This window comes from Pseudonaja textilis, chromosome 9 (genome assembly GCF_049901715.1).
Source record: "Pseudonaja textilis isolate UNSWEBS1 chromosome 9, rPseTex1.2, whole genome shotgun sequence".
NCBI lineage: Eukaryota > Metazoa > Chordata > Lepidosauria > Squamata > Elapidae > Pseudonaja > Pseudonaja textilis.
The window spans coordinates 159,222-187,076 of NC_141998.1; the positions used below are offsets into that span (position 1 = coordinate 159,222).

The 27,855-nt window shown below is 46.9% G+C and overlaps 1 protein-coding gene across 3 annotated transcripts; it reads right to left on the minus strand.

Annotated features, from left to right (window-relative positions):
• On the minus strand, nucleotides 1–27,494 carry LOC113445833 (tetraspanin-15-like). Of its 3 annotated transcripts, none has more exons than XM_026715194.2 (8): nucleotides 27,076–27,494; nucleotides 21,803–21,988; nucleotides 12,449–12,523; nucleotides 9,157–9,252; nucleotides 7,441–7,554; nucleotides 6,425–6,478; nucleotides 4,044–4,160; nucleotides 1–1,435 (listed from the first exon to the last, which is right to left on the minus strand). In XM_026715194.2, the coding sequence occupies exons 1-8, from the start codon at nucleotides 27,163–27,165 to the stop codon at nucleotides 1,196–1,198; spliced, it is 972 nt and encodes a 323-aa protein (XP_026570979.1). In that variant the 5' UTR covers nucleotides 27,166–27,494; the 3' UTR covers nucleotides 1–1,195. The 3 variants fall into 3 exon arrangements, with proteins under 3 accessions (XP_026570979.1, XP_087794906.1, XP_087794907.1); XM_087938780.1 differs by having other exon boundaries at nucleotides 26,233–27,166; XM_087938781.1 differs by lacking the exon at nucleotides 21,803–21,988 and having other exon boundaries at nucleotides 27,076–27,431.
• Nucleotides 27,495–27,855: the final 361 nt, after the last annotated feature.

A 27,855-nucleotide genomic window follows, 5' to 3' on the forward strand; every position in this document is an offset into this window, starting at 1 on the left:
TCCAACCACTTGTTTATTTAATCAATCAATCAATCAATCAACTGATCAGTCAATTGAACAATTGTAGTCACTATACTCCCAAGGTATCCTGATTACAAATCGGGGCTTACAAAAATCATGAAAAAAAGAAGCAAAGAATATACATAGCAAAATTCAAAACCAGGGTGACTAGAAAAGAACAAGATTTTACAAGTCGGTACGGGGCATTTTTCAAGACTAGGAAATGCCTCCTGCACGGGCCATTAGGATAGGCCGCTATTTATTTAACCCCCTGTGTTGCTGTGAAATTTCCATCAATGCAGAACGTGCCTCTTTTTCAGGCCTTCTGCTCAAGATCAGTGAAGGTAACGATACGCTTTGTCCTCCAACACCCGTTCACTGTGATCCACTGGGTCCGACTGGTTACATTACGCTACTCACGGTCCATTTTGGTGGCCCAAGGCTTCTATCGCATGTGAACGCTCTGGGATAGAGCCGGAATAAAGGTGAATTTTCAAAGGGGCGAAAAACGTGGGATTGCCACATCTGTAAATGTTTTGCAGTCTTTCAAATGGGAACATAAGATTTATTTCATTTTGGAGATCCATATATATCATTACCTATCGCGCCAAATTCTTGCTTTTCAGTCATCAGAATTTTTTGATGGTGGTATTAGTACCGTAGTCTGTAAAATGGAAAACACTGGGATTGTCAGCACTACAAGATTCTTGACTGGTTGGGTTTTTGTCCTGAAAAAACTGCTTTAAAGTCATCAGGAGACTTTTATGGAAATAAAAGCATTAACTGGATTTGAAATGAGTGCTAACATTGGACCATCTACTAGGTAATGTGTAGGAAAATTCAGGGGCAATATTTTAACCACCTGGTGTAAAAAACACCCAGGATTCTTTTTTCTACTAAAGTTCTAAAATCTAAAAATTCTAAAATAAAAAAGCTTCTATATTTTCAGTTTTTTAAAAAAATAATAATAAAAAAACATTAAAAGTTCAGAGTCCCCAAACTGGAAAAACCTACTTGAATTTTAAACTCAACCTCGAATGCAAAGACAACGACGGGGTGGTTGTGTATCGGTCTCAGAAGGCCACAGGTCACCCACAGACCTCTTGGCTTAGGAGCCCCAAGCCTCGGCTCTTTTGGCTGGCCAGCTGGCACTGGGCAGCCTCTTCGGAGTGGGTGCTACAAGCGGCCGGAGGCTTCACACTGGGCTGTGGCGGCTGGTGGTGGCAGCCTCGGCCTCGCTCTCTTCGTCTCGGTTGCAGACGGGGATATAGCCACCTTCTCGGGGCAAGCACCAGCACCAGCCGGCTCCTGTGAGGTCCAGCGCGGCAAAATTGAAGTCGCTCCAGTCTAGCTGCTTGAAGTCCACAGCGTCCATCTGGGAATGAATCTCGTTCAGCTTCTGCCAATGCAGCCAGGACATCACCAAGGCGAAGACCTGCCAGAAGGGAGGAGAGAGATGCGCCAGGACCTCTTCGGACGGGGCCACCGTGCCCTGTGGGCTGGCTGCAAGGACTGTGACACCGAACCACTACGGGATGGTCGGGCTCCGATGCACCCACTTCACTCCCACCCAGCCCCCACCGTAGCCGGCCCACAGTGGCCTTTGCCCCCCCTCCCCGGCCCTCTGCCGGCCATTCTTCACTGCCAGTGGGCTCCCCCCAGCCCTCCTTCCCAGTGCGCCACTCCCTGAGGCCTCACCTGGGCGTTTCGTGCACACAGGACAAGCGCCCGCATCTCCTGGCAGCCACTCGGCCCAAGCCGCCCCAAGGCCTCCGCTCCCTGGAGGGGAGGGCGGCTGCAAGGCAGGGACACGGCTGTCAGGCTCTGACGCATCAACTGCATTGGTGGGACAGGAAGAGGATCTTCCTGCTTGGGAGGAAAGGGGCGGGGGAGGGGGGGGCGCTGGGATCAAGGAACACTTTGACTGTTGCTTCAAGGGGCCTTGGAGCCCCGAGTCTGAGACTCCTTTCTTTCCTTCTCTTTCTTTTCCTTCTTTCTTCCACTTCCCTTCCTCCTCCCTGCCTGCTTTTCTTTCTTCCTTTCTGATTTTTTTCATTCCTCCCTTCCTTCCCCCTTTCTCTTCCTTCTTTCTTCTCTCTTCCTCCTCTCTCCCTGCCTCTCTTCCTTTTTTTCTTCCTGCCTTTCTTTTCCTCCCTCCCTCCTTCCCTCTTTCCTTCCTTCCTTCCTTCCCGCTCTTTCTTCTCCTTCTCTCCACTCTTTCCCTCCCTGACCTGAATGGATGAATGAAAACTGACATGGCAAATACCAAATCGTCCTCGACTTACAATCACAACCGGAACCAGCGTTCCCCTTGCCAAGCAAGCTGGTCACTCAGCGAGTCACACCTGGCTTTACACCCCTTTTTGCCACGGCTGTTAGGCGAATGACTGCTGTTGTTAAGTGAATCAGGGTCCCTAGCAAATACGGCTTCCCTCCCTGGCTTTGCTGGTGGGAAGCTGCCTGGGACGCCCAGGTGGATGGCGATCGCAGACACCGTCACAAGCACTGGGCGGCTGCCAAGTACCTGGATTTCAATCACAGGACCACTGGGAAGTGGTGGCCATAAGTGGGAGGACAGTCGTAAGTGGGAGGACTGCTTGTAAGTCATATTTCTCAGCGCCGCTGTGACTTGGAGTGTTCCCTAAACAAATGGTTATAAGTCGAGGACCATCTGTGAAAGGTCTGAGCTGGAGCAGCCCCGAAAGCTTCTCCTCTTCTTGCCTGGATCACAAGCCTCAAGCAAACCCAGATTAAGAGAACATTCAGTCTGTCCTGTGAAATTTGCACGGCCAGTTTGGATGTCCTCAAGGGACCCAGCTCACTGTGCCACACAGATTCCAGCTTAATCCCAGGAACTTTTTCGAGGTCCCTTTAAAAAAGCATTGCATAAAGCCCCCCTGTTTCCCCCTTCTTTCCTGACCCTGAATAAACAGTTTTAACAATCCCAAGCTTGGAGCTGCCGCTGCCGCTGCCTTTTGAGCTCAGGCGAGGATCAGCATGAAGTGGAAAAGAGATGGATCCCCGGATTTGTGGGAGCGGTGCCTCTTTTCCAAGGGGCTTCCTGTATACACCCAGTCACAAATCTTTCCTAGTGGTGTCCCATCCAAGGTTTTCAAATCCACACTATCCAATGCATCCTATAACCCGGTTTTGTTGATCTTGGTAACTTTAAAATGTGTGGATGTCAATGCCCCCAAATTTCCAGCCGGTGGCAAGATCACTTGGATTCTCAGCCCACATAGCGAAGTCTGCCCAAACACTGAAAAGGGCCGGGAACAGGACGTGCCCTCCACCGAGCCACTCTCTCCACTGTGGGGGTGGCGGAGAGGCCCTGGGCCGTGGCTGGCTGTGCCACTGAGGGCGGGGAGGTGAAAATCCATCAGCTCTCCCAAGACTTCCATGCCTGGTGCCGGAGGGACCAGCGCAGACCCTGCAGGCCTGGGAGGCAGGCCGGAAAGCGGGATCCCCTCCAGGGGTGGGATCTGACTGGTGTAACTACTGGTTCGGTGATTTTACGTCTCCTACAGCCTGCCTGGCCCCTGGCTACAGGAACAAACAAGCGGAAGAATGCCAGCTCTGGAGCCTTTGAAAACGCCACTGATGAGAGAAAACTGTGGGGAACAACAGAAATTTGGCTTCTGCCCAGCTTGTTTCTATTCTGAATATCCCAGCCAGCGGCTCCTTGGCAGGAACTGCAACCAGACTGGAAGGCCCAGGGACCCCCCCAAGGAAGAAAGAGGGCAACTGGAGAGAAAGCAGGCGTTATCCTGGCTCACTCTGGGGCCGACACAGCCAGCTACTCTGGACGCGTTACGGATTCCTTTTTTATTAGGACAAGCGGGGGCTTGCGGGGCACTGAAAAACCTCAAGATCGGCACCCCAATGCCATTCCCCAGACTGGGACCTCTCCCAGCGGATGGGAGCTCCGATCTCGTCCGTTTGCAGGGAGGTCTCCTTAGGTGATGCTTCTTTTCTGCCGTTTTTTCATGGGCAAAAATATAAGCACCCCCAAATAACTATCAGAGAACAAAGTGGATTTTTACCTGAGGAAGGAGCAGAGAGCAAACAATGGCTAGAGTGGATTCAAAATTGTCTTTGAACCAAAAGCTCACTGCGTGGATGCAGCCGCGGACATGGATCGTGTTCACTAGCTCCAGTCGCTACAGAAAGAATAAATCTCCGATTAATGACATGATTGTGTCTCATCCCGTCACAAGTCATGGGCATTTAGAACTCCAGTCACACATTTTGCTATGACATTTGATCGATGGAAGTTTTAAAGAATCACTGAGATCCAGCAGGTAGCCCTCAATTTGCCCTATATGCTGGTTTCCACAACACTAACCAAGTCCGTATGGTGGCCAGGCAAATCTTGATCAGAGGATGTGACTAAGTATGTTGGGCAAACCGAGCTGTTTGGCAGGGCGAAGGGGGCCGTTCAGTAACCAGATCAGGCTGCTGTGTGAAGCCACCACAAAATCCACCACGGGTTTTTCCCAGAGGACTCCTTGGCCGGCCATTCACACAACCCTCCCAGGCATCTACTGTTCTCAGCTGTTTTGAACAGGAAGTCCCCATCTCCTCTTTGGGGTGCATGGCCAGGAGTGTGCCCTAAATTCCTGTGGTGCTGGCCAAGAGTGCGGTCAAGACCCCAGACAGGCTGGCCCTCTTGTCTGCCGTCCTGCGCCTAATGATGGTCATCTGAAATTTGCAGATCCTCCCAAATGGGTCTAATCCTGTTTGCTCTTTTCAACTTAGCAGAATGATGGAAAGAAATAAAAAAAAAAAAGGGGTGGTGGTCCAGGGTAGCCGATTGCCAGGATAACGCTAAAAAAGCTGAACAGAAGAGGGTCAAATTCAGCATGCTGGCTGAGGAACTCTGGGACCCAAAGTACACACATCTTAAATTTGCCAAGGTTGAAAAAATTCAGCTCTAAGGTCTGCCGGGGTGGGGGGTGGGGGGTGGGGGCAGCCAGGCAGCAGCTCAGAATCTTGGCCTGCTCCGGTTTAAGCCCCCCTCAAGCAGGCTGCATCCCCATCGCCTCCGCTTACCGGCCACCTCACTGAGTGGCCATTTGATGTTTCGGTGGGGTTGAAGGAATAACTGCTCCTTACACTGACAGTCACGTGGTTGCCATTGGTACCCTGGCCAACGGGCTTGGGACAAGCAGAGTCCCTCAGAGGGAAGCTGGCAGCGAAACCAGACGCTGTGGCCAGGAGGTGCCCGCGGTGGTGCCGGCTAATGGGAGTTGCTGGCCCCAACTGGGGTCGCTAAGGGAGGCCTACTGGTATTAGCCGCCCGCAGCCTCCCAAGGCACGCCTGCGCACCGTCACGCACCCTCTGTAGGCGCCCCCCTTGCGAGGAAGGGAGCAGAACCCGCCAGGATGAAGTTGCTTGTTACCCGGAAGGGAACCCCAGGTGCCTCCAGCGGAAAGTGGCCGGAAAGCATCCCAGAGCCCTTCCGCGTTTCTGGGAGTGGAAAAGGCGCAAAGGTTTGTAGCGAGGCTAGTTCAGGTGAGGAGTTTTTCAACGGACGGTCTCTTCAAAGCCAGTGAAAAGGCTTCTCCTCTTCTGACTTCCCTTGTGAGGTTGATTGGAAACCAGGTCAGAAAGACCAACCTGAGATTTAGCAAGAAGTTTATTTCTTTCTGTGAAAATGCGCTTTGCCTGTTCACGGGCTGCTCACACCCTGTATTTGAAGTACTGCACTTAATAAAAGAGGGGTGAGATTTTAGTTTTGCATTGGACTATTAACTCTTCAACTGAATTATTTATGAATGATCTGGGGCGGGATGGGATGTTAAATGAAAAATTAAGCAGATTTATTTATTTATTTATTTGAATGTTGTATCCCTCTTTTTTTAATTTTACAAGTAACTCAAGGCAGCGAGCATGCAACACTCTTTCCTCCTGCTATCCCGCCCACAACCACCACCACCAGCACCCTGTGGGGTGGATCGGGCTGAGAGAGAGGAGGACTGGCCTAATGTCACCCGACCAGCATTCCTGCCTAAAGTGGCAGCAGAACTCATCGCCTCCTGGTTTCTGGGCCAGCCCTTTCTAAGCAAGGCCAAGGACCATGGGACGGGGTCTTCCTTGGCAGGGGGAGCCAGACCCGTCCTGCAGTGGTGGGCTGCTCAGAAGAGCTGGCCCTGGGCTGAGCCCTGCCCAAGGGCGGCCACCTCTGCGCCCACCCCTCAGCCTTTGGGCTTCCCAGCCACAGCAGCTGCTGCCAGAAAACCTCAGGCGCCACCCCAAGCCAGGGCAGTTCTCCTCCACAGGGAGTTCAGCAGCAACGCCCCCACCCCCAAAACACCTGTTTACTTGTTTGTTTATCTACACCACCCTTCCCAGCCCCTCCCCTCCCCTCCTGCCCGCTGCTGCCTGGCATTCAACTCAGCCCGGTGGGTTTCAGGTTGCTACCTCTTGGTTGAGTGTCCGGTATCCACACAGGGTGTTGATGACTTCTCCTGGCGCCTGTGAAGACAACAAGAAGAGTGGCCAATAGCAGCACCTGGAAGGACGTTCAGGGGGCTACGTTTAAGGCAGCAGCTGGAACAGCAGAAAAAGGAAATGCAGCCCCTATACAACTCACTCCAACAAAATGGATATATCCACCCCACTTTATCAAAAAGTCCCTGACCGTTGGGTTAATACAGCACAACCAACACAAACCCTAAAAAGAATTACCCTGCCATACATCGAGAGTATCTCAGAAACCACCAACAGACTCCTACAACTGCCTGGGATCGGCATAACACACAAGCCAACTGAAGCCCTTCAAAACACCCTAAGCAGACCAAAACACCCAGCAACCCCAGAAGAAAAAACCACAACATTTTAGAAGTTCACAGACACAGCTTCTCCCCTCATCTCTGTAGCCCCCTTTCAGGGGAACTATCTGGCCACCCCTATTTCATCTCTTCGCTAAGCTCTTAACTGCTCATCCTACCGTTTAGCCTCCAGCCTTCTAATCACCTTTCTTGCCCTTCTCTGCACCCTTTCTAGCGTTTCAGAATCCTTTTTTGTGTGTCACAGCGTCCAGAACCGGGCTCAGTTTTCCAAGTGTGTCCTCCCGGGTGCAGTGCACCGCAGCACCATCCTTTCCCCTGATCTCCATGCTCCTCCTCTCTTGATGCAGCCTAGGAGACTGCTGTGGCTTTTTTGCCAGCTGCAGCACAAATAAGCGCTTTCCTTTACAGGATTCCAACGCCGGCCTTCTCTAGCCTGGGCACCTTACAGATCTACGTCCTTCAACTGTCCTTTAAACTGGATGGTGCCCTCGGCGTGGGAGCCTGCAGTAACCGGGGAGACTGCTTGTCACACAACCGCCTGCTATTTGACCCGGAGGAGACTGTGGCCCTGCCATGAAGCAGTCCAGAGGGATCGCAGAGCAAGGCGCACCTGGAAGACCCCCGTGTGAGCCTCTTCCCCCTCACCTTCCTGACGCAGCAGGTGTAGGGCACTCCACAGGCCAGAGGGCCACTGCCATTGCACGCGTGGTATGGATTCACGTGCCAGTCACTGAATTCATCGCCTCCACAGCAGGAAAACTACAAGACAAAGCGAAGAGCTTAATGTACGGCTTCCCTTTTCCACCCATAAAAGTAAAACGGTTAGGCAGTCCCAGGAAGTGGCAGAACAGAGGCAACCAGAGGCCTTCAAAGAGACCGGCCTGCTCTGAGCCTGCGAGGCGATTGACCTGGACAGATCTAGGGCCGCTTTGTAAAGCAGAAGGGAAACCATTGCAGCCATGGCTGCTTTGTTGCCCAGGGAAAGAGGGAAGCACGGCCATCTCTGCTTAGCAGGCAGCGCTTCCTTCCTTCTCTTCCTCGAGTCTCTGGGCTGCTCTCCAAGGTCCTTCGAGTGGACCAGGATCTTCCAACGGCCGAAGCTTTCAGGTTTTCCTGCTGAAATATCAAGCGACAGGAAGGGGAGGCCACGTTCAACAGGATCATCAGGAGACGGGGATGAGTGTGCTTTGGGCAGACGCTCGTCTGAGGCCAGAGCAGCCGAGCGGAGATGTTAGCAAGACCACCCAAAAGTGGTCACCTCCTCTGGGAGCGGGGGGGCGGGCGGCATTTCCAAGTGGCAGTATTCACCTGAGCAGCTGCAGCCATTCTTATTGAACCCCTGGCAAAAGGTGAGCCTTTGCCAATCCTGTTCCAATCCAAACTCCCCCACTGTCAAATAGGGAGCAACCACAGTTCCCTTCAAAAAAGCCACGAGGGAGATAAAAACCCAGAGGACGACAAAAGCCCTCAGGACTAAGAAAGGCCACCTCCACATTCTACCCCTCAGGGTCTCTGCAGAGGAGTTGGGTTCTTAAGTTTTCTCACCCACTTATTAGGTTGGGAAAGGGAGGAATTCGCATTCGGCAAGGAAAGAAGGCAATTTGGGATTGCGGGGGGAGGAGACACACGAAACCCTCTCCAGTGAAACTGAGCTGGAGCCGCTAGCTAAAAACCAAGGGCTACAAATCAGACCTCAACCACCTCTGGCCAGTTGCCAGCAGTCACTAAGAAGTCCGATGTGCTACAAGGGCTCTTGGGCCAGAGAAGCCGGTCACATGAAAAAAATCTAAAAATTGAGAACAAAATGAAACTAAAATAAATAATAAAAGGCATAAACTTTGCGAAGTACAGCTCCCTTCATTAGATGCATCACGCATCACAACAGTATATGCCTTTCAACTGACTAAAAAGGGGCTACGAGGGACCTCCTGATTTCTGTCTATTATAGACAAACCTGGTCCTCCTGCCGTGTCTGCTGTGAGGAGCACCAGTCTCTGAAGAGCCCTGGGGAGTCCTGGGGACATTCCTCAGTTCAGATGTTCTTCCCCAAGAATTCCGCTGCTTGCAAAGAGGCCACCCAGAGGCCCAAAAGAATGAGAGAATCCAGCAAAGGAGAATATTTTTAGCTTAGAGTTGAGATGAGGGATTCTTGACGTTCTCTGAGCTTGGTTGACTTCCAGCAGATGTTTCATTGCCCAAACTAGGTAACATTATCAGTGTCAGAATGGGAGAATTTATCCCAGATTACACATGTGTTATTTAGCAGAAAAAGGCATTCTGGATCGGTCTAGCCATCTAACCTTTCTCCAGTAATACTTTTGTTATAGCAAAATGACAGTTGACCCCAAAATATAGTGTTACCTTTTGCTGAACATAGTCCAAAATATTTTTGAAATCCAAGTCGTCATAATAGTGTCTTATTCCATCCTGAATGCTGGAATGGAACACTGCATTCATCTGCAAGAGAAAGGGTCCCACGGATGAGGGGGGTTTCCTCAAACCCCTGAAGAGATCACCCAGGTTGGGAGTCATCTGAGAGGCCAGCAGCTTTCACCTTTGTGGCAGCCACAAGGGACAAAACAGCCATGTGCTAAAGAAGTAGAAGCCCTATTTACTTTAGACGGAAGATGTTCTGACACAGTCCTGGTTCATTTCTGGTGAAATTCTAGCATCCCAACATCACAGAATCCCAGGGCTGGAAGCACCAAAGATTGTCAGTGATTCTTGTGAGGGTCAGTGTATCTGCTTGGTTGGCCTGAACCCACTGGGAGAATCAGGCCCTTCCTGCCCCAGAGCAGCTTTGAGTCCGTGTGCTGGGGAAGCGAGCCTAGCAGGAAGCAACGAAGACCCCTGTAGCCCCCCTGGAGCTTCCCCCTCCATCCAGGGCTGGGGCCAGGCTCAGAACAGGGCTCCTTCTCTCCTGAGCACAGGCCGTCCAAGACCTCTGGCCCAGAGGCCTCCGCTTCAGGCACCCCCAGGGCACCCATGAACCAAAGAAGGAGCCGAAACACCAGGTCCTCCTGACTCTCCTTGGCACTCTTGGCCCTTCCATCAATGTCACCGGTTCTTCCCACCACGGCAAGACGACCAAGAGCAGGTCGATGGAGCACAGGGCCGAGACACGGCTGGGTGTATCTGGGCCTGGGGGTGTGGGCTCCGTACGCCAATGTGGAGAGAAGGCAGCGGAGGCCCCTCCTGGAGCAGCAGCAGCAGCAGCAGCCCTGCAGCGCCCCGGCCCAGACCAGCCTCCCCCCGGGGGGCCGCGAGGCAGCCGGATTAGGGCTCTGCTCCTGCTCCTGCTCCTGCCAAGAAAGGGGAGGGACTTCTGCAGTCTGTGTCCGTGTGTGTGTGTGCGTCCGTGTGTGTGTACCTTAAGAGAGCGTGTGGGAATGCAAGAAAAAAAGAAGGTGGCAGGGAGAAAAGAGGAAAACGGGAAACCGCCAAACAAAACCAGCTTGTGGGTTGCAGGGGATCATTGGCAGTACGGAAGAAAGCCGCCCCCATTCAGACGGGGATGAGGAGCGGGGCAGAACCTGCCCACCTCGCCGTCCCCCAAAGTGGCAGAACTGGATGGCAGCTGGTGAAGGTCTCACCCTCTCCGTCCGGCTGCAAAGCCAGCCCAGATTTGCATGGTCAAAGGAAGGCTCTTGGGCTGGGTAATTTCCCCATAGGCCACAGCTGGAGGTCAGCCAAGGACAGGGAGGGGCAAGTCAAACCTGACTGCCAGAAAAAAGAAAAGTTGATCAAAACTCAAGAAATCACAGACAAGGAATCTCTAAGACAATGCAGGACAGCTACAGAAATCCCTGGAACCTGCTAGGCACCCTGAAAGAGTTACAGCTCCCATCAGAGGACAATATTTGGAGGAAGGAAGGAAGGAAGCCTTTAAACTAAACAATGGAGACAAAGAGTTAATTAATACAGAACATTTCTGTCCCCAGCAATCTAAAATTAATGGGGTTATCAGTGCATGTAACATAGATATTTGTGCAGGTAAGAATATCAACCTTGCTGTCAAGCAAAATCAAGCTCTTAATAGTGAGTGCCATACCACATGCACTAATCAAACAAGTAGCAAGAAAGTAGGGGCAGTCAGGCACAACACAGGTTATGCAAAAAGTAAACGCAGGGTCAAGACTCAAATGTCTGTACACCAATGCACAGAGTATGAGGAATAAACAGGTTGAGATAGAAATACAAGTAAATGAGGGCAGATATGATATGGTTGCCATTACAAAAACTTGGTGGGATGAAACCCACAAATTGAAGCTACAGCTACAGGGATTTAAATTATTTAAATTTAATTTAGACCAAATAAAAGAGGAGGTGGAGTTGCCCTCTATATAAGAAATAAATATATCTCTATAGAAATAGAACACAACAATGATGAAAACTGTCTTGAATGCATTTGGGTCAATGCATAAAAGTGGGAAAAATGACATTGCCATAGATGTACAGTATACTATAGGCTACCCAACCAAACAGAGGAAACAGATGAACTTTTTGCTAGTCAGTTAACTAAGGTATGTAGGAAGCACATCACAATAGTAATGGGGGACTTTAAATACCCTGACAAACTCTGCACCAAGTGGAAGATCAAAGAGGTTCCTGATAAACTAAGCAGACAACTTTGTCTCCCCAAAAGTAGAGAAAGCAACTAGGGGATCCGCCCTATTGGACTTAATCCTCACCAACAGAGATGAAATGATGGAAGGTGTTGAAGCTACAGAAACCTTGGGGGGAGGGGAGTGATCATGCAATATTGGAATTCAACATTACGCATGCTCAAGCAATAGAACAAAGTCAAACTAGAGTTTTGGACTTTAAAAGAGCTAATTTCAATAAACTTAGAGCTTGGGAAGGATTCCACGGATGAGAATCCTCGAGGCGAAAACAACCCAAGAAGCTTGGGAAACTTTGAAAAGTGATATAAAAGCCCAGTCTAGCATAATAGCAACGAAGAAGAAAAACAACAGGTCTCAAAAGAAACAGTGTGGCTGCATAAAGAACTCTCTGCTAAATTGAAAGACAAAAAGGACAGGTATAAAAAGTGGAAAGAGGGGCACATAACTAAGGCAGAGAATATCAGCAAATAGCCTGAGCCTGCGAAGATAAAGTGAGGAAAGCTAAGGCTCAAAATGAACTAAGGCTCTCAACAAAAGTCAAAAATAACACACACACACAAAAAGAGAGCCTCTTTCAACATGTAAAAAACAAGAAAACAGTCAAGGAAACAGATTGGTCCATGAGTGGGAGAAAGTGGCAAGAAGGTGATAAAGAAAAAGCGGGACTGTTTAACTCGTTTTTTGCATCCGTCTTTACACAAAGTCCAATCTAGCTTTGAAATATATGGTTCACTGGTTCAGATATCACATCTGCCAGCTCCTCCAGAATTCTGGGATGTAATCCATCTGGTGCTGGCAATTTGAATGCACCTAGAGCGTAGAAATATTCTCTTATCATTTTTCTGCCTATTTTGACTTGCGTTCTAATCTGTCTTTTATGGTTCTGCTACCATTGAACTATTTTTTTTCCTTTTCTGTAAGGACAGGTGCAAAGAGTGAATGACTTCTCTCCCTCCCCGCTTTCCAATTCACAACTTCCAATGGGAAAAGTGATCCAGTCATAGGAGTGACGGAAACGGGTCGCTTACCTGCTTCTCGAAGATGATTTCAACCAACAATAGCAGCAGCTCAGTGATGAAGATGGCCGAAAGGACCCAGAAGAACTAGGCAGGAGAGACAGAAAGGGGGCAGGGAGCCAGGCGTCATTAAAACAAGAACATGCTCGATTTTTAGCACTGCTGAGGCATTAGGACAACGTTGGCCACCTTCCTAAAATACAAACAAGATACAGAAAGAACTTTTTTCCTCATCCAATGTGGAACAAAGCCGAATTCCTTTAGGATAATTTCAGCTTGCTGAAGAGCATCGGCTGCTCGATTCAGAGGCTTATCTTCCTTTTCCCCTTTGACAAGCGGACTCCATAAACTGCCAGACAAGCAGACTTGAGAGGGAAGAGCAGGTATGAAACAGAAATCACAACAAACAGGTGCTTTAGTGTCGGGGGTGAAAGACCAGGTCCATACAGGGAGGAGATTCAAAGAAACCGGTTTGCTGCTAAAGCCCATGCGCAGGAAATCCTCTCCGCCAATGGGGGGTACAGTGAGATAAGGGTCAAGGGCACTCAGAGGGGTTGAACTGGCTTTGTTTGTGGCTTCATCCCCCCATCAGGCTCTCTCTCATTTCTTCTCCTACATTTAGGCTTCTAGATTACTACAGTGAACCACTTTTAATAACTTACTATATTTAATTATATATAAACTGCTGCAATATTACATACTTCATATTTTCCTGAGTGGAATGTGATTGCAATGTATTTACAATGTTTTACTTATTTACAATACTTATTAATGATATTTGAGAGGCTGCCCCAAAGAAGAAGGGATCGACTTATTTTCCAAACACCTGAAGGCAGGACAAGAAGCAACGGGTGGAAGCTCATCAAGAAGAGAAGCAACCTAGAAATAAGGAGGAATTTCCTGACAGCGAGAACAATTAATAAGTGGGACGGGTTTGCACTATGAACTCGGCCACAGAGGTAGGAACTTCTGCATGACTTTAGCTACTTATTAAAATAAATTTGCATTTTGTTAAGTCTTTCACTTTTTGTACATGACTGTTTCAGGATTGTATTCCAAATGTTCTATTTAACTTGTGATCGAACAGTTACAGTTTTTGCTTTTTCGTCTTTCTTATTCACACGAGCAACATGAGATGTGGCTTCTTTTTGCCTTTTAATGTTTCCACAAAATGCATCTTTCCTCTTCCAATGTTCTCAGGATTATTTCACAGCCTTCCTTGGACTGCACCTTTGCTGCCATAAAGCAATGCGCTCACTCTGTGAGGCCTGAGCTGAACTGGGGGCAAGTTCCTTCCGCAGAGAGATTTGGCAGGCTGCTTAACAGACTTCACCGCATCCCCAAAAGGCCTAAGGTGAGTTTTCAGACTTCTAGTTTTCCTTTAAAATACCCAGCCAGAAATTGTCCCACATTCTTTAATGCCACATGGTTTGGGGAAGGATTTTTCTTCTCCGCTTTGCTTTCTTTCTTATCACAAATAACTTCAGGTAATTTCCTTGTTTTTTTTTATAATATTTATTTCCTCAAAACATCTGTTGAAACTGATGAATTTTCAAAAAATGTTTTAACTCTGTTCTATCCTTCTCCCTATTATTTTTCAAATTCTCTGTTTTTCTGCTTTTTTGTTTTATTTCTGCAATCTACGATCCATTTTTTTTTTTTTGGTTTCTTTTACTTATCTAGAGAAACTTCAAAGTTTTCCTTAAAGATATTTCACTGCACACTTCATTACCATCTTGCACTCATTTTTATTTCTGAGTTGTTTGGGGGCAGATCTGGACTGCCATGAAGAGAAAAACAGAGAAGGGGAGACAGGAGGGGAGACAGGAGAGAAAGCTACACCAAAGGAAAGGAAAAAAACGTACTTGGCAGTTGGCCTCCCGTGCTTTCAGGCCGCAGCCTCACCAGGAGAGTCAAGCCAAAGCAACGGTGGTGGCCTTCCAGCCTCAAACGCCTGGCACCTCCATTGACTCCTTGGATACCAACAACACTTCTATGAAGCCGAAGGAAAGCACCCACCCCAGGAGAGAGAGAGAGAGTAAAAGGAAAGTACTTTCTTTACATAAAGCTATGAATGCGGGCACAGCCAGGTCATCCTACCTGGCTGCCTTCCTCTGGCCCTAACCTTTGCTTCATCCCAGCAGAAGCCTAGTGTTACCCATTATTGAGATAAAGCTAAAAAGCTGTAAAGGAATTCTTGTGCAGGGCACGTTGCACTTCTAACTTGCTTTCCAAGAGCCCCCACAAGCTGCACTCCCTGTAAATCTGTTTTTGCAATTGGGGGTCAGCTATGCAACCCCTCCCCACCCTTTCCCTTCCCGAAATACCTCCACATCTTCCAAGGTAGAAGCCTGGGTTCCCTTGTGCTTAAGTCGTAACTTGAAGTGAGTGCAAACAAGGGTTATAAAAAAATCTGGGTTGACATGTTACCCACCTTTTGGGTGGGTTGCTGTTAAGGAACTGGCTTCAGATATGCCAGCCACGCTCAGCTTCACACACACACACACACACACACACACACACACACACACCACCTGTGGACAATCTCCTTGGACCTGTTATGGACCAAGTCCTTTGCTGGATGGACTTAGCACAAATACCTGGCAGTGACATCACCTTGTCGGCAAGGAAATAAAGATGAATCAAACTCAAAGAAGACAAGATAGCTAATGAAAAGTTTCAATTACTCATTTGTCAGGTTCTCAGCGTGACAGGAACAACGGAACAAACTCCTCGTCCTAATTCAATTCCTAATTCCAAAACCTTGTTCCAAATCCAAGGCTAAAGTTATCCATTTCACAACAGCCCAGAGCCAATCCAGCACGCTGCCTTTAGTTTCACTGAACTTGTACAGGCTTATCACAGTGACAATGAACTGACCAAGTGCTCCCAGATCAATTTGTTTTTAAATGTTTATGGCATGCAAATGTTTTAAGCTCTGTGTTGGCAGAGATGATGGTATTGCTAGTGTAAAGTTTTCAGAGGGAAGATGCCTATCTTTGTCGCTTTTATAGTCTCCCTGAAGAAAAGCCAACAATAGGTCAAGCACAGCCTCCTAATTCTTTGCTGCTCTTTGGAAGCCCATCTCTTCTTATGCCAACGTTTTGATTCGTCCTCCAATTACAAGTGGCCTCAAAAATTGTGAAAGTGGGACCTCCTGTGAACAACGGCTGCCCTGCCCAGAGAGGCTCCTCTCTCTGGATCATTGGTTTTTCCTACCTACCAACAGAAAAAGGAACAGGCATTTCTTTCATTTCTATGACTCTCCTGGGTTAGGGAGAATCCTAGGATCCCCCCCACAAGATCACACACACACACACACACACACACACACACACACACACACAACCACGGTCTGCAGGAAGCCCCAGGAACTGGGCTTTGGAGCCGGGCAGCGCTGAAATCACTTCGCTGTTGAAAAAACAGCCATTTTGGAATGTACTTGTCAAAAGGACAGTAACATTTCCTAATTAATTTATGAAACCATTATTAGCTAAAAGAAGCCCTCTTTAGTCACAGCCTCTTATCCCTTTTTGAGTCTTCTTTGTTGTTAAACAACAAGAAAGAGGGCTGTTGGCGGAAGGTACTATAAGAAAATGTAGAGTATCTTTTCTTCTTAATTCTGATGGAGAAGCGTAAGGATGGAATGATGTAGTTTTATTTTACTATTTTTAAATAATATGTACCTTTGGATTGCTTGGATATGGGTGGCTGAAATTCTCTGATTTTTATGAACTTTGATTGACCAGAAATAAATAAACAAACAAATATTCTTTGACCGCCAGAGAGAGCTAGGATAGCCAAACGTGAGCTTATTTTTAGGGAAGTTTTTAAAATTCTTTACAGAAAATTACTTCTTTTATAGACTGATTAGGTTCTAAAGATATAAATAATATAGATAGTATAAAAAAAGAGCAAGAGATGCAACTACATGTAGAAAATTATCAAACCACTAAGGCAATTTTACAAATATCTGACAATGCAAAAGACTTAACTGCAATTTTGGAATATAACCAGACACTGATTTTTGTTAGGATGATGATTTAAATACAACCATTTCAGAGCAATGGAAACAAGAATTTCAATGAAATCCACAACTTTCAAGAGGACAAGTTTGGGACATTTTTTTTCATGGATACTAACAAAGTTGAGAATTCTTTGAGAAAAAGAGATTCCATAGAAGTTTCAGAGAAGAGGATTTTTATTCTATGTGGAAGGGCTCCAAGCAGATCTACAACTTCCAACAGAAGAATTCTGGGAATTTTCCTTCATGGATATTAAGAAGGTTGAGAATTCCTTGAGGAAAATAAACTTGATAGATATTACAGAAAAAAAGATTTTATTCTAAAACATGACTTAAATTTAATGAGTTAATTGGAAGTACGGTGGCACAGATCTTCCCAAGCTCCGCCCAGGAGTCTGCATAGCGGCGATGTTGCTTCTCCCAATCGTTCCTCAAGTGTTCTTCCATGGGTTCGGTAAGCTTCTTACTCTTTCTGAGGTCGTAGGCTTTCAGAGGTATCACCACTTCCGTAGAGATTTGGACATCTGAAACTGGGGTTTGGAAACCAGGCTCTATTTTTTATTTTAGCAAGGGTGGGTGGAGGGTTCGAGTCCTCTAGTAGTTCAGGGACATCCGTCATGGTTGAAGCAGTTGCCATGTTTCAAATTGGTAAAAGGTGACTTTCCATGTAATTCCCTTTTTCTGTACTAGGGTGCGCTGCAAGCAGGTAGCAGAAAGTAGAATTGCTGCTGGATTTAATACTTGAGCACGTGGGTGGCGCTGCAGAGCCTGGGTGATGCTAGCACAGCACACAGTATGGCAGTTTCTAGGGTGCAATGTGTGCTTTCTACACAAGGGGGCACTAGAGGTTGCGTAGCAAAGTCAGAAGACTTGGAAGCTAAACGCAGAAATATGCCTGTTAGTGTCGCTTGCTCCACAAGGTGGCAGTAGAGGTTGCATAGCGAACTCAGAAGACTGGATGGCTAAACGCAGAAATATGCATGGAAGACGCTGTTGCAGCACCCATGTTAGGTTGCAGTTAATACTGGAACCTTGAATTAAATTGATTAAATTGTCCACAATAATTGCAAAAAGGGATTATCATTGGATAAAAACACTCTGGTCAAATTTGAGAAACTGTGTAAAAAAAAAAAATCAAACTCTGGGAAATTTCTCCTTGAGCCCCAGATGTAGCTGTGGGCTGCTTTGCTTAGGTCTGTTAGGTTGCAGTTAATCTTGGAACATTTGAATTAAATTGATTAAATTGTCCACAATAATTGCAAAAAGGGATTATTATTGCAAGCACATATTGGTAAACCCTGGGAAATTTCTCCTTGACCACCAGATGGTGCTGTGTGCTGTTTTGCTTGAATCTGTAGTGGGGGGTGAACTCCAGAGGAATTTATTGTTTCCTTGCTGGAAGAAAACCAATCAATCGAATACAACACCCCAAAGGTTTGCTTGCAGTGTTATATGTTTTTTTAATTGTTTAATAAAGCTAGGGGAACATAAAGAAATTTTAAGGTTTTGAGCAGAAAGAGAAATTGTTCCTTTTTAAAACGTTGCTAGGATTAGCCTTCTTTGCTTTGAAGATGGTCTGTCAGTAATGAATTATGACCCCCAATAAAACGGCCAGAGTAGTTGTAAAAATAGCTGGAGAGGCTTCTCTCATTGCCTCTGAACTGGAAAAATGCAAAGTCTTTCAGCTGAAATGAGCAGGGCAAAGTTAGTTTTGCTTTCTAGAAATGCCAGCAAGATTTCTGAAACTTTCTCACTGTGTTTGGAAAGGGTTTGTAATTGGATGAATACAGGGATGGATAAGAGATACTTGGCCCCTCCCTTTCTTTTACAAATTGGTTCTTTCTGAGCTAGGAGTTGTAATTTGAGACACAGCACTTCTTTCGCTGAAGAGAAAAGGAGGGGGAATTTGCCCCTTCTTGGCTTGATATGAAGAAAAAGGAATCCTGCCTCAGTAAAGAGAAAAAAAAAAGGTTCGAAGGAGGCAAATTTGATTGCCTTTGAAAGCCAGCGCATAGGATATTTGAAAAGTCTCTTGCATAAAAGAGGAAGGGGGGGGATTCTTGCCCCTCCCTGCAATTCAAACTGAGGCACAGAGTTTAGCATTCCACATTCACTTCTGGCTTCAACATTACTTTGCTTTATCACAAATCCAAATTAACTTTCTTTATACTGATGGGCTTCAGGACTTCAAAAAAAATCATCTTTTTACTATTCTGTATCCTGTACAGATGCAGATAGATAAATTCCACAAAACATCCATAATAAAGTACCTTTATTGGTTCTTCAGGTATCCTCATAACTCACATTTGTGACAAAGTTCTTTAATGAGCAATCCTTTGCATATCTGTCTTGTAGGTAAAAAGATGGTTTATCTCCTATCCTTTTTCTCCCATCTTGTAACGATAGAAGTAGAACAGCTACCACGAGTCCATGAGTTCAGCCAAGAGTGAGGAAAACTCCCCCAATCCCTCGAGGGTCAATTAAGTGACCAGTTAGGATTACAGATGTGGTCACGTGACATGGACTACATTTCCCAGGATACCTTAAATAGATTTACCATGATTAAGGGAACAGCTCACAATTGCTACCTAACTATCCAATTCCCATACACTGGCTGGACAGCACATTTTTTGTTGTTTTTTTAAAAAAAGGGTTTTCCCCTTTAAGATTAAATAACTTGAGAGAGTGCAGTAAATTGTTAATATAAATGATGATAGTTTGTAAAAATTAATAGGTACAAACAGAAATATAATTTCCCACAGCAAAAAGAAAAATAAAGTAGAGATTAAATTGATTGTTTTGTTGAAAGGAAAGAACATGTCTCATTTCATTTCCATTTGGAAATCACTTCTTGATTTTATGCTAATGAAAGAAGGAAGGAAGCTTTGATTTTAGTTTTGCTGATTAAATACACTGTTATAGAGATGGTTACTACTGTATATATTACTGTGTAAAAGTAAAAAGTTGAGGTTGTAGTGCTATTACCCTGAACTGTGCTAAAGAGGGCCAGAAGCCCTTTTTCCTTTTTCCCATTTTACCCCACACTTTTTCCGTTTCCCTTTTTCCTCCCTTAGTTTTTCACTATTTTTCTTTGTATTTTATAGTCTGATAAACTAATAAAAATTTTCAAACCAAAAACAGTGACAGCAAACTCATCTTCTTGAAGACAAGCAAGTGCTTGGCGTGGGGGAGGCAGGCTCATCAGAGCAGAAACATATCCAGGATAAAATCCTTGGCACATTGTGGATCACTCAGGAAATGGGGCTTCCAACACTTTCCTCCTTTGCTCGGCAGGAGATTGAAAAGAGAAAAGTGTTTTCATTCCCAAGCAATGTCACAAAAGGTTATTAATTTTAAAAAGAAAAAAAGTATTTGACATTTGTAATTCATAGAGGAGATGAATGGCTGATATACAGATGAAAAACAGTGTCAGGCAGGAACAGTTTGTGATATTTATTTAACCAAAGTGGCCTCCATTTGTGAACTGAACATGACGGCAAATAAAATTTTACTTCTGATTCCTGTACAAAGTTGATTATTTGGAACTCCAATTAATTTTCTCTCTTTGCAGAAGTTACTCAAATTTTTCTAGTGCACAGTAAAGTAGTCGGGACATTGTGGACTTTCTGAAGTTGCATTAACATTCAAAGTTTAGGGAACAAACAGAGTGAACTTGAAGTATTAGCCCATGCAGGCAGATACGATGTAGTTACCACCATTACTGAAACTTGGTGGGATGAAACACAGGATTGAAATATACTGATGGAAGGATACAAACTATTCAAAAGAAACAGACCTAACAAAAGAGGAGGTGGAGTTGCATTGTATATAAAAGATCTCTACATCTCTAGAGAAATACACAAAACCTAGGATGAAAACCTCCTAGGTAATCCATACAGGTCAATATGGGGTGGGGAAATGAGATTGCCATGGGTGTATACTACAGGCCAAAATAGGGTAATATAGATACTGAAAACTCTTATTAAAATTCACGGGGGGAAAATATGCTGCAGAATCCAAGTGAAAAGATGGAATGATTATTATTGTAACTTCTTAAAAATAATGGTTTATTGGGAATCAAGATGAGGGAATAAAGGTATATTTTAATCATTGAGGTGTCACACTCAAAACAGTAAAGGGGGGGAAATCTATACTTCTGTTTTTTTTAGTGTTAAAAGTTGTATTAATCTAGAATTTATAAAAAGAATGTGTAATGGGAAGGGAATATGACAGACTAAAGAACCAACTAAATTAATAAGTTAATGTAGACTATTAAAAGCAAGGAGAGACATTGGTAACTATTATTATTATTAATTATTCAAACACATATTTATCTTTATTTTTAAAATAAATATTAAAGGATTATATTTGAAATAATTGAAATGAAACAAAAAGATGTTTTGATTGAGATTAATGAAAGAGGCTAGAATTAATGTGTTTGTTTCTCTCCTTACTGAAAATTTGGAATGGAAAAGGTAATAATAGAACTAAGTATGCATATATGAATGTATAATTGCTGTCATATTTGTATGTAAAGGTGATGACCCAGAAATATGTTGTCCACTAAAAAGAGATGTTTGTTTTTAATGTGAAAAACTGAATAAAATTTGTTAAAAAAAAGAAGAAGCTGCTGCTGCCTCTAGAAGTTGTGGGGGCTCCACTGCTGGACAGCCATTTGTTTGGAATGGTTTAGGATCTTCTACTCAGGAAGTGGGCTGGATTAGAAGACCTCCAAGGTGCCCCCTTCCAATCCTATTATTCTAGGTCTATGTCCTGCATAGCCTCACATTTGTCCAGCCTGGGGAGCACTTAGCCGGCCTCTCCCTTTTGGAGCAGCTGCTGCTGAGATGCTGTTCTTTCCTAACAAGCTCTGCTCTCACTCTCTCCTTGCAATAATTTTATTAGAATTTTAAAATAAAAATATAAACAATTAAAATAAGAAAAATACAGAAAATAAGATTTAAAAAGATATAAAATTATGACCTCTTGCCCTTTCCCCTTCCTCTTTGAGTCTTTCATAATCCCCAAATCCACTCTGCAACACTTTCCAAACAATGGGAAAGTTCTGAAGTTGATATTTTTGACTGCAAATACATGGAGTTTCAAGGTGGCCGTGCCCAGGGAGGATGCCTACGGGGGGGCGGGGGGGGCATGTAACGGGTTCATGCTCAGGGGCTCTACGAAAAGGAGCCGTCATCCTTCCCCACTGGCAAGACTTCCAGAAGGAGGGCTGAGGCTCTTGCAGCCCCGTCCCCAGAGACCGTCTCCTGTGGCAGGCAAGTTGAGGGGAAGGCGGAGCCAGGGATAAGGAAAGGGCCCCGTGTGGTGGGAAAGTGCCTTACGGTTTTCAGCAGCATCTGGTTGTCTCGGAGGGATCCCACCATGCCAATAAAAGAAACGGCAAAGATCGTGAGGCCCAGGAGGATGAGAATGACGGCTGGGGCCAGGAAGAGCCCTTCCAGGGTCCGGTGCTTCTGCCTTTCCACTTCGGCATAAATGCCCACACAGAAGATGACAAGGCCGACCATCTGCAGGGGAGGGGAAGGAAAAGCAACTTAGACCCTCTCTGCCTCCCAGCCAAGGGGCGGCTGGTCAGGCTTTGGGCCTTCTGCTCTGCGCCCGTCCAGCCAGCCAATGGAGCAGGCGGGCAGGTGGCAAGGAAGGGTCTGCAGGGGTGACCTCTTGACATTTCTTGACCCAGCTTTTCTATCGGAGAGGCCAGGAAAAAGAATCCTCCAATATGAAAACAGGATCAACCATAATATTTCACAAGTTAAAATCAATGCATGAATGTCAGGCCAAAGGGCTACAGATCTGCATACATTTTATCTTCCATCGTTTATCGTGATGAGCTACAGACAGCCGATTGCTGTTTTCATTATTAAAATATCTTTTAAAGATATTTTAATATTAGTTATTATATTAATATTATACTATATTAATAATATTAATATTACATTAATATTATACTATATTAATTCCATATAGGAAAAGCACTTTTCTTCCTTATTTTTTTTACCTGGTTTCCATTTACTATTTATTGTTCTCAACATGGCAATAGACTGCATCAAATGAAGTTTTCTTAGATGTCTACTCTAGATGTTTCCAATATTTTACTAAACTAGCAACTATTAATTCAAAATCTAACACGTATTGTTTCTCAAATGTATATTCTTACCAGAAAATAATGACCAAAGGCCTAATGTACTTTTTCTATGCTTTCGTTATGATGCAATTTTCTGAAATACCCTCAAATGGCTAATTTTGAGCAAGACCACACATAAAGGCAAATAAATAATTTAGTTCTGGCAACCCCTCCAGCATCAAAATATGCTTGCTTTAACTATAAATTATTTTTTTCTGGGCTATGCTGCTAATATTGGAAAATCTTTCATCATGATTTCTGCAAATTTGTGGAGAAGTTAGGAAATACGTTTTGCCAGGCTCATTTGTGAAAAACCTCTCTCTCTCTCTCTCTCTCTCTCTCCCGCACTCCCTTCTCTCTCTGTGTATCCATGTATCATCCATCCATCCATCCATCTCATGGGACAATCATGACCTGGGTGCCTGAGAGGCTTGGAGGCAGCTGTGCCTATCAGGAAGTGGGCAGGAAATGCCTTGGTAAACAAATATCACCCACCCACCGCCTTCTAATCCACAAGCAGCAAGGCCACCCTAGCTATCCATTCTTCACATGACAGATCACAGGAAAGGACAGCAGTTTAATTCCACTTTAAAGGTCAGTTATTTCAAACCAAGCGGCAGCAAATACCTTATTAAAAAACAGCACCAGAGATCCTGTAAATGCCATCCGTTTCTCACAAGCTTTACTCAGAGAAAAGCAGCCGGGGGTGGCATCCCCTCAGTCCCCCACAGGCCCAGGGGCTGCTGCTGCTGCATCAATAGTAACAGCCTTTCTCCTGACAGCTTTCAACCACATCTGCTCTAAGACATTCCAATGGAATATGAATAATCGCACCACTCAGAAGACAAGCAACAGCTAATCAGTAAATAAATAACACCGGAGCAATATGTACTACAAACAACAAATAGCCATTTTGCTAGGAGCCAAATGGATGTCAGCTGGAGCAAAGTTATTATTCTGTTAAAATTTCCTTCTACAGAAATTAGGAATCAGTGTTTATGTAACTCAGAAAGGCATTTTTCTGAAATTGCTGGACACAATGATTAGTAAAGTAATGGCACTGCAGCTTGCAGAAGAACAAAGAAAGCTCAGAGATGACGAGTCGGAAGAGGGAAACAACAGCCCAGATGAATATGGAGAACAAGGACCACTGCCAAAGGATATAAAAGGATTTAAAATAGAGGCACTGACACCAGAGACAACAAATAAAAGAGATAAGGCTCCCAAGACTAAGAAGAAGGAATTATATAGGAAGAAACCCCAAAAAAGAGAACTGGAAAGGGTGGGGGAAAACATGGCTGACAGGCAGAGGGGAATAAAAATAATACCAGAAGGAAAAAGAAAGAAAGACCGGGGAAACTTAGAAAAGGGAAAGCTGGCTAAAATTAAAAGAAATAATAAAGCTGAAAAAATTAGAGATAAGGGTTAGGGATCTATAAGGGGGATACCACAGGGGAATGTATATTGGTATTTAGTCTAAAACTTGCTTGGAAATATTTTAGGATTCTATAACTATAACTATAACTACACACACACACACACATACACACATACACACCGTGTTTCTCCAACAATACGACCTCCCCCAATAGGAAGACCCAGCATGTTTTCTAGGCATAAAATGAAATTAAGCCCCTCCCCTCAAATTTAGGCCTATTTTAAAACATGCAAAATGTGGGGAAGGGCAGGGGGACTTGCCGTTAGGAGCACCCCATGGGCAGCAATTCCTCGCCACCAGCTGCTGCTAATGGGCGATCATGGCAGAGTGCGGAGAGCTCCCTACTCCTGCCAAGCACCTTTGCAGCAGACTCAAGACCTTCAGCGCCCGCTGCTGTTGATTTCCCTTCTGCCCATGCCGCCACCGCATTTGGAGCTGCTGCTTCCACGTTTGGAGTGCTGCCGCTGTTTGGAGCACCGCTGCTGTTTGGAGCTGCCACTTCTGCATTTGGAGCTGCCACCGTGTTTGGAGCTGCCGCTTCCACGTTTGGAGCACTGCCGCTGTTTGGAGCGCCACCGCCACTCCAAACACGGCAGCAGCTCCAAACGCGGAAGTGGCAGCTCCAAAGATGACAGCGGTGCTCCAAATGGCAGCGGCACTCCAAACGTGGCAGTGGAATGGGCAGAAGGGAAAGCAACAGCAGCGGGTGCCAAAGGTCTTGGGTCTGCAGAAAAGGTGTTTGGTGGGAGGAGGGAGCTCTCTGCACTTCGCCATGATCACCCGTTAGGAGCGGCTGATGGAGAGGCTGCCCGTGGGGCGCCCTAGATGAGGATGCAAGGGGGGAATTAAGTCACCACCAAAAAGACGGCCCAGTCGTTTTTCCAGGGCTCAAAAAAATATAAGACCCGGACTTATTTGAAAGCTTCAAATTGAAAGCTTCCTGTGAGGAAGAAGCTCCCACAACTTCTGAAGGCAAATTTCTTTATTCTTATTGCCATAAAAAATAATTATGGTACATGGGAAATCTAAATGACACTAAACCATGATATTTTTAGTCATTAAAACCATAACTGGCAAAGTTCATGCTTACACTAAGCCTGAACTCCAGTTTGAACAAATTACAATTGCTTACAAGTTTCCTTGGCATTAAACAAGTCATTACTTTCATAATTATGATGATGGTGAATAAATCATATGAAACATCAAGACTTCTACATAATGAACTTGTGTTAAATGAAACACAACAGAGGAGAAGCAAATGCCTCCATTCAATATAAAATTCTTCAACAAAGCAGAACAGAGATGATGAGTCAGGAGCTCCATGAGGAGCAAAATAGAAGGTGCAGGCTGGATCTACAAAACACCGTAGCATCCAAAACCAGTTCAACATTCCCACCAAGATCCAGGCCGAAGCCTGAGACCAAGCCACAGACAAGAGCCCCAGGATGTCCTCTCCACACAGGCAGAACTGAGGCTGTTCAAGGATGTAAGTGTCCTGGTTGACCACTGCTTAAGTATGCTCCAGCAAGGTGCCCATCAACAGGCTCAGAGCATCCATTGTTATGATTTGCAACAAGCTTTTCCTTCAGATTCCCAAAAGAATTCAGGAAAAAAGGGCTACAGGTAGTCTTCATTTAGCAACCCCAACCAGTCATTCAGTCCAGTAACGGAGTTTTTGCTCTTTGCTTTGCCTTGCAAATCCGCCATAGTGGTTAAGTGCAAGGATTGGTCACAAACTTACCTTGTCATCACCATACTAATTGCGAACAGTTGCTAAATGAGGGCTAACTGTATTCCCAGAGGAAGAAAAGAAGCTGTTTCCCCAAATCTAAAATTCAGCCTCTGCCTGACTTCCCTGTGGCTGGAGGTGGGATGGGGAGGAAGTTTGCCACATCCTAACACGATGCTTAGCGTTTCGGAAACCAGGGGCTCAGGCCCTGGGGAAGCAGAGATGAGGACAGAGCCTCCCCCTCCTGGGGTTCCAGGGGGTTCTTAAAGATGGCTTTGATCCCAAGCTGGGTTTATTGGAGGGATCTATTTCAACGTGTGTCGCTTTTAAGGTAATTTTAGTCTGGGCTGTCAGTGTAGCTTTTTGTTTTGTTTTTATGGGGAGCTGTCCAGAGCCCATTACAGCTGAGAGCTATAACAAATTTGAATGAATGAATGAATGAATGAATGCACACACAAACGTTCCCAGTCTTCTCTCACTTGAAGCCCATCAGAGCTTGGCAAGGATTTTCCAGCTGTGTTTCCTGAGAACATGATGTGGTTCCCTGAGAAACTAAGGGCCCAAATGTACACCTTTACTCAAACACGGCCAATCTTCTCCCGCTAGAGCTTTGCCCTTGTTTAGAGGTCTGGGATCCTCAAAAAAAAAAGCCTAATCGGTTCCCCCTTCCAGAGAAAGCTTGGAAACCTCTGAAGAAGAGTCACAGCTGGAGGACCCCTGACCGGTTGAGGCTCCTACAGGCTGCCCAGGTAGGTAGATGGTCCCAGCCAGGTGTCCCCAGCTGACCCCAGAGCCAAGGCCCAGAGCCAGGGAATTGCCGGGGCCGCTGCAGGCAAAGGGCCTCGCTTGCATTCCGGCTCAGCACTGCAGCGGGGGCTCAGATTGTGCAGAAACGGAAAAAACCCCAAACCGGGAAGGATCCAAGCGGAGCCCTTGCGGTGCAGCGGCCAAGGAAACCACCGCGCAGAGTCCGCCGGTAACCGCGCGGCGCCCAAACGGCAGAAAGAAACAAAGGGCCGACTCTGCGGGCGGCGGGGCGTCTCCGGGGGCGGGAAGCTCGGGGAATGCGCCCGCCAGGCCCCGCCGCCAGGCGCGCACCACCGGCCTCGCTCTCCCGGCACAGGCGTGGCGCGAAGCCCGGGAAAGGCGCAGGCAGAGGCCGACAACGGCGCCCGGGCGACAAGGCGGAGGCGGCCCCGCTGCCCAAGGGAGCCGGCGGGCGCTTGGCCAGGGCGAGGCGAGGCGAGGCGAGGCGCCCGCCGCTCCTCCGCTTGCCGCCCGGCGCGTGTGGGAAGGGGCCTACCGAGAAGAGGGTGGAGGACGCCGAGAGCGCGAACTTGACGCAGTAGTAGTAGGGCAGCGAGTCCCGCCAGGCCGGCCCCGAGCCGCCCATCGCTCCGCAGGGCCGCCGCCGCCGCCGCCGCTGCCAGGAAGGCCGGCCGGGCACCTGCGCGGGGAGGCGTCGGCGTCAGCCGTGGCTGCTGGGCGCGGCGCTTTCTCTTTCTCCGGGGGCTCCGTCCACTTCCGCCCGGAAAGCTCAGGCGACGCGAGGGGCAGCGGAGGGGCGGCGGGCCCCAGGCCGGGCCGCGGAGTGGAGGCGCCCGCCTTTCGCCGCCCCCGAGAGGCTGCGCCGGCAAGAGAGTCCCGAGGGGCGTCCCGAGCGAGGAGCGGAGCACGGAGCGCTTGCCCAGAGAGCGGGAACCGGGCTCCGCGCCCCGCCCGACCTCCGCGCTCCGCTCCTCGCTCGGGACGCGGAGGGTCAAGTTCTGCCCGAGGCCCTGCGCGGCTCCCGCGGAAGGCCCGGCAGAGTCTCCCTCGGCAAAGCCCGCCAGGGGCCCTGTAAAGCGCCCCAGGAGGAACAGCCGCCCGCCCGCCCGCCCGCCTGCCTGGGGTCTTGAAAACGGGGCCTCCTGCCCAGAGACCAGGCCCAGCTTTTGGGCTGCAGTGCCCGATGCAGACAAGCTCCGGCCCATGGAAGCCCTGCCCAACTGGGCGGCTGAGGCTTTGGTTGCACCTTCGGGCCTTGCTCAGGAGGACCTCCGCCCCGTTGCCCCAAAGATGGGTGCCCGGCCTGTGGTTGCCC